Here is a 7,385-nt window from a genome sequence, read left to right as displayed (position 1 = left end):
CTGGTGGATATTCTAGCCACAGCGGGCGTTAATCGTAGCAGACGATCAACGCCCGCGAGAAATGAAATAAATAAAATTGATGGAACACGGAAGAATGATCTTTTATGGAGTCCGATTTGTAAATTTGTTATTTTAAGTTGTAAATATTTTGTTGATATAGTAAGTTTTTCGTTTAGATAGTACTGTTCATTTTCTTTAGACAGTTTCAATAACTCTCTAAGCAATTAAAGATGCAAGCGCCCAAAAAGAATCGGCAAACGGTAAGATTTTTACCTGCAATTTCAATTTAAGATACCGATTAGTACATTTTTGCGTTGACGCAAAACGTTTACGCCATTACGTTCACGCCAACGCTGACGTAGCAGTTTCAAATGAAATACAAGTCACTGAAAACAGTGATCAAAAACTAATAACTAATGTCAAAATAATGCACAACTAAAAGAAAAAACAGTTCAGTCTCTGCACTGGGAAAAAATTATAATGAAAACACATTACGTCTTCTAGCAACCATGCTGCCAAAGTTTTCGCCAAGCCTCCCACTAGTCACATGATGTATCCATGAACCAATTTTTTCATCAGCAAGTCTGAGAAAGCTCGGTCTACTCTTATTATTAGTCTATGATTACAGCTTTACGACACTACCAGGTTAGGTTTGCTTTAACTAAAATATACAGTTAAGAAAAAGCTGGAGTGAATATTTTTATATTCATTAACTTTTCTTAATTATTGATTAAAATTCCAAATTGATTCAAACATATTACGTAAAGACATTTATAGAAAAAAGATCCTTACGTAATATATTTGAATCACTAATTCGAATAAAACATAAAACTATCCTCAAATATTCTGAAAGTACAGTTGGAATATATTACTGAAATATAATTAAGAAAAGCGGGAATAAAGCACTCAAACGCTGCGTTCGACAAAGAATAACAGTATGAGAACCATTTTCACTCCGCTGAATTAATAAGCCTTGTTCCAATTAAGAAGATGGCGCTCTAAGAATGAAAAGAAGTGCAGGAAATTTACGATATTTCTTTTGGATGAGCCAAATGGTAACTTAATTAGTAGTAGCTGTCTACGTAAAATAGTGTCGCCATTTTCATTGATATTTTTTTTTCAAATCGTTTGCTCCGAGAGATAAAGAAAATCGTTTTGCAATTTAAATTTTTGTAACTGATGGAATGCACGTTTTTTCGAGGCAGGTTTCGAAGCATAGAATGTAATTGAAACACAATATCGTTTTGTAATTAAGTAATATTTCTTCTTGTCACTAAGTCGTGGGCAATTTTCTGATCGTTTTGATAAATTACATTTAGATAACTTAGATAATAGATAAAGAGATTTTTTACTAGCTTTTAACAACGTGTATTTTCAATTTCACTTTCTTTTATGGAAATTGCACAAGGAGTAACAAAGTAAAATTATTTTTAACAGCAATAATTTATACACATATTGCCAGACATTTTGTTGAAGGCATAGATGAAACAAGACTTGAATTCTAAATTGCAAAAAGAGTTTTACAAAAAATGTCGGAAGATTAATTGATTAAGAATATAAGCCGTCTATGCAATATTTCATTGCGTTATTTTCAATTTCAAGATAAACATAATTGAAAAAATACTCATAGCTGTCACCAAAGAAGCTGTCATAGAGATAAAAAAATGTTCAGTTTTGCTTTTCCTTTTTGAAATAAGCATTGAAAGGTATGCGTCTAATTAAAACCTCGTGACGTAACTTAGTTTGTCTGTAAATGGTAGCAGCGTATAATTTTATTGAAAAAAATAAATAAAAACATTATGAGATTACCTGAAAAAAAAAAAAAAGGAAAAACAAACAAACAAACAGAAGCAAAGAAGAAATGTATTTTCACTTTTGTGCAACAAAGTTGCAGACACGTGTTACGAAATTTGAGAAACATCCAAAAGCTCACAATTTTTTGCTTTGTAAAAGAAGTTCCTTGAAGTTCCGAGACACGTGTCTGCAACTTATTGCATTGTTTGTGCTTTTATTAGACTTGTTTTATAGTTAGGAACATTAGAGTTTCATAAATCCATATTTTAAATCTTTTGTAACGTTTTGGATAAAAAAAAAATTTAATGGATATTTTTCTGAAATCCTTTGTCAGAAAGAAAAATAAATTTTAAATGGTTCCAAAGCGTTGAGATTATTATTCTAACTTTTTGATACGTGCTTAGAGATTACCGAAATGTCGTTTTATATACCTACCCCCACTTGTATTCTGCCTTTTAAGTATGTTTCATCATTTACATTTCATTTTTTATTTACTTTTTTTCTAACAATTTTTTTTTCATTGAAAAATACTTTTAAAAGCGGCTGCATTCATATTTCAATGAACACTAAATTCAGAAGTCTGGTTAGTGTCCTAAGCGTCATGAATTCAGGGTATTTAAAATTGCCTTAAATAACAAATTTCCTTGCATCTCAGCCACTAGAGCAGAATATATGATCAAAACAATCATAATTACTTTTCGCATATTAGTTTATAGATCGAAATTCCTGAAACGAGCTCCATAATAATTTGAAAGCAAAAAACATATATTATTCGATCATAACAAGTCGGTTTTATGTAACTTTTATGTGACGCACACAGAAAAGTAATTACTCGTCAAAATGATAGTAATTCTGCTAGAAAATGAAGACACGTCTTTAATTATCTATTAATTATTTGTCCAAATCATATCTATTTCCAGTTGATATCGCTTCACGTACAACAAATGATATAATTAATTGAAGGTAATTTAGAGTTTTCTAATTTATTTCATTCATGTTTTGTGCAGTTAATTACTAAATTGAGCAAAAAATGCTATTCGCGACGGTGAATGATAAATGAAAATAAATCGATGAATACTGTATTTATTTATTCATTACTTAGGTTTTTTTTTTTTTTGCTCTTTATAAAGTAAATTCAAAAAGCACTATTCTAGATGCGCTTTATTGTATACTAGTGGCACCCACACGGCTTTGCCCGTAGTAGAAAATTAAAAGGTCATTTGGTTCACCTTTATATTTTTTACTAATAATAAAGCTGAAAGTCTCTCTGTCTGGATGTCCGGAGGATGTCTGGATCTCTGTGACGCGCCTAGCGCCTAGACCGTTCGACCGATTTTCATGACATTTGGCACAAAGTTAGTTTGTAGCATGGGGTGTGCACCTCGAAGCGATTTTTCGAAAATTCGATGTGGTTCTTTTTCTATTCCAATTTCAAGAACAAAAATATCATAAGATGGACGAGTAAATTACGGAATTATCATAACGTGGAACCGTAACACGGGTAGAAGTCAATTGGCGAAAAAATTTACCATACATTATTTGTAAATATACAAGCGAACCAAAAGACCTTTTATTTTTTCTATTACGGGCAAAGCCGTGCGGGTACCACTAGTTCTTTATAAAGCACTATATTAATGCTCATTAATGCAAGTTGATCATGTTATTATAATATGTTGCTCACGAATACCATGTTCAATCTCATGGACAATTATTACTCAACACTGCCCAATTCATATTTCATTGCAACACAAAATGGATGACTTAATACAATCAGAAGTAATTTCATGCAATGTGATACTAAGGGAACTCACGATTATACGATATCGTTAAATAAACGGCCGCTAAAACTTAAATTTCCCATTTGAATAATGGCCTATCGTGAATCAGAGTATTGAAAATAGGCTTCATTATCACGAGAAGGATCAATTTTAGAGAGGAATTTACGATCTAGATTAATCTGATGCAGAATCCTCATTGCCGAAGAGGGTAGGAGCATAGAAGAGATTGCTTCACAATTTGATGAAATTGCTTTGGTGTTGCCTTACCTCAAAGGAGTTAAATCGTGTCTTGAGAATACGAATACAAAGCTCTAATATCATTCAGAATAATTATGAGTTTAGCTGTGTAGTATATTAAGTGCAAAAAAAAAACATTACATTACAAAAGAGTATGATTAAATATGAACGCATATTTTTTCAAAGCTTAAAACCGGCAATTTAAACTAGAAAACAGGCAAAGCGAGTCATGAGTACACGATACTGAGATGTGAAGAAAAAATGAGTTGATGTGTGCATCACATGACTCCCTTTTACTCCAATCTAACGTCATTTTCTCATTATTGGCAGTTTTAATGTGATTCAATTGTTTACTCTCTAAATATCACCACCATTGGCTAAATTGAAACCAGGTAAAAAATTAATTTGAATTTTGACATCTTGAATTCAAATCATGTTTTTCGCAATCACGAGTGTGTGTATGTAGGCATGTGTGTTTGTGTGTGTGTGTGGGGGGTATGTGTATGTGTGTGTAGGCATATGTGTTTGTGTCTGTGTGCAGGCAGGAATGTGTGGGTAGTTGTGTGTATGTGTGTGTATGTATGCGTATGTGTATGTCGGCATATGTGTTTGTGTCTGTGTGCAGGCATGAATGTGTGGGTAGTTGTGTGTATGTGTGTGTATGTATGCGTGTGTGTTTGTGTGTGTATGTGTTTGGGTGTGTAGGTGTATATGTGTAAGTGTCTGTATGTGTGTTTGTGTGTGTGTGTGTGTAGTTTTGTATGTATGCGCGTGTGTGTAGGACATGGATGCAACCTGGAGACGGCTTTCGCTATAGGTGCAGCAGCGTGAGGAGCCCGCCTGTCCACGGTGATGGTGCAGAGGGTGGCGGTGGGAAAAATCAAAGGAACGTCAAAAACAGTCATATGAAAGCAATAAGCAATCGTGATTGCTCAAAAAAAAAAAAAAAAATCGCCAAATTTGTCACCAAGTCGGTGACAAAACTTGGCGACCAAAAGACTGGTGAATAAAAGAGTTAAATCGTGTCTTGAGAATACGAAAACAAATCTCTAATATCATTTAGAATAATTATGAGTTTAGCTGTGTAGTATATTAAGTGTATAATTTTTACATTACAAAAGAGTATGATTAAATATGAACGCTTTTTTTTTTAAAGCTTAAAACCGGCAATAGGAATTGCAATACTAGTTGGAGCAAACCTAACCTGGCAGCGTCATATGCCATAATTAGGATCTTCTTAACCTTCACAATGCTTTCTGGTTAGGTTTGCCCTAAAGTATGTCAAATGAATTACACTTTATAAAAAATGTATCATGTAGAAATTATCATTAAAACAATTAAGTACTACGATTAAGGTGAAAAAACAACGTAAATAAAGCACAAATATACGAGAAAATACAGCATATAGCTATTTCAAGGCTACAATGGAGCCTCTTCATCAGTGCAAAAAGCTCACCAACACAACCAGAAGTTGCGAGAGAACTGACAAAAAACCAGGTAGACACCGGTATTTATACCAAAGAGAGCCAACCAATAAGAATACAGGAACATGACAACAAACAACCAATCAGCGAACAGCATGTACGCTCCAGGCTCAAAGCAAGGCAAGAGACATCCAATCAGAAGCCAGGAGACAAAAAGAGTGCGAGACACCAAAGAAACAGGAAAGGCAATTATAGAAATTGCTTCCAAATATCATGAAAAAATGGAGTGCTGGAAAAATCATTGACAAGAGAATGAGAATTTTTCCAAATATGGTAAGCTTCCCAGAAATCGAGGTCATAAACCGAAGAACATTTACAAATAATCTTTGCAGATGAAAAATCAAAACAGTGACCAGAAGTCCAGCAATGCTGAGCGATGGAAGAACGAGCAAGTTCTTTATGTTTAACATAGTTATCGTGCTCTTTCAGACGGTGCTTGAGAGCACGTTTAGTCTGTCCAACGTACCCAAGTCCACACTTGCAGGAGATACTATAAATGCCCCAGTTGCTATGGCAATCAATGGGGTCCTTTAAGTTTGTAAATTTTATCTTATTAACTGGAGAAAAAGCTGTATCGAAACCAAAATTCTTCAAAATCTTTGCAACTTGATGACTAACTTTTGGATAATAAGGCAAAACAATAGTATACGAAGCACTAGGAGCAGAAACCTTTTCAGAATAAGAGGGCTTAATTAACTTATTACAGATTGAATAAATGATGCTAGGAGAATAACCACGATCGAAAGCCACTGCTTTAAGATAAGAAAGCTCAGCAGTTAAAGAATTGGAGGAAGAACAGATGTTCAAAGCACGGAACACAAAAGCCTTGAATGAGGCCAACTTTTGGTTTGGAGGATGAGAAGAACATTTGTGAGGAGGTAGTGTAACAGCAAAAGGCTTACGAAACACCGAAGTCATAAATTCATCATTACTTTTAGTAATAAAGACGTCCAAAAATGAAAGAGAACTATCAGTTTCCATTTCAATAGTGAATTGGATGCAAGGATCGATAGAATTTAAAGTAGAAAGTAAAAATTCATTATCAACATGGTTTTGGTCAAGCAAAACAAAGCAATCGTCAACGTACCGAACATAGAACGGAAACGTTATGGTTTCAAAAAGTTTAGTCTCAAAATAGTGCATATAAATGTCACTTAAAATAGGACTCAAAGGATTACCCATTGCTAAACCTTCAGACATTCGAAAATAAGTACCATTGAACACAAAAGTATTCTGTTCAAGACAAACACGAGTAAGTGAAACGAGTTCCTCAATCTCAAAACTAGAAAAATGATGCTCTTGGAGTCTCAATTTAAGACAATCCAATGCCCCAATAACCGGTACATTAGTGAAAAGTGACTTCACATCAAAAGAAGCCATCGTTAAACCATGAGGCTTAAAATAACGTAACTTCTGAACAAAATGAACAGAATTTCTGACAGTAAAAGAGTTGCTAACCAAAAGAGAAGAGAAGATAGAAACTAAATACTTAGCAAGTTTATATGAAGCAGTACCAATGTTTGAAACAATAGGCCTAAGCGGAATGTCGGGTTTATGGACCTTTGGTAGAGCATAAAATCTGGCACAATGTGCAACAGAAGGAGTTAAAGACCTTTTTGAAGACTCACTGATGATAGGAGAAGATTTCACAACATTTTTAATAAGATTAATCTCTCTAATACTAGGGTCTTTGGGAAGTGTCACATAAGGACCAACCGCAATGAGCTCATTACATTTATCTAAATATGAACTTTTGTCAAGAATAACAATTTGGCCACCTTTATCAGCCTTAGTAACAACTAGATCAGGATCAGAACACAAAACTTTGATGGAAGAACTAGCATGCTTGCTAAAAGTATTTGAAGTCCATTTGGAATTGAAATCCACAGTATTGGCAATGATATGCCTAATAGAGTCCTTTTGAGAAGCAGTGAGAGAACTAAATCTAAAGGCTTTCTCAATTGGAGCAACCAACTTAGGAAAAGAAGGTTTTGAACCAGAAGCAAAATTGTTATTAAGTTTGAGAGCATTAAGCTGATCTGAAGTCAAGTGTTTGGAAGAAAGATTAAGAACAGCATTCTGATTCACCTGA

General features: G+C 34.0%; 1 protein-coding gene across 1 annotated transcript; it reads right to left on the bottom strand.

Annotated features, from left to right (window-relative positions):
- Window positions 1-6,092: 6,092 nt before the first annotated feature.
- On the bottom strand, window positions 6,093-7,371 carry LOC129217835 (uncharacterized; the record flags this gene model as incomplete). Its single annotated transcript, XM_054852179.1, is given in 3 exon segments — window positions 6,093-6,161; window positions 6,164-7,142; window positions 7,367-7,371. Coding segments are annotated over 3 exon segments (1,053 nt in total), but the record flags the coding sequence as incomplete, so codon positions are not given.
- Window positions 7,372-7,385: the final 14 nt, after the last annotated feature.

Source organism: Uloborus diversus, chromosome 2, assembly GCF_026930045.1.
Source record: "Uloborus diversus isolate 005 chromosome 2, Udiv.v.3.1, whole genome shotgun sequence".
Classification (NCBI taxonomy): Eukaryota; Metazoa; Arthropoda; class Arachnida; order Araneae; family Uloboridae; genus Uloborus; species Uloborus diversus.
The sequence above is the reverse complement of the archived record's forward strand: the minus strand, read 5'-3'. Positions and strand labels throughout refer to the sequence as shown.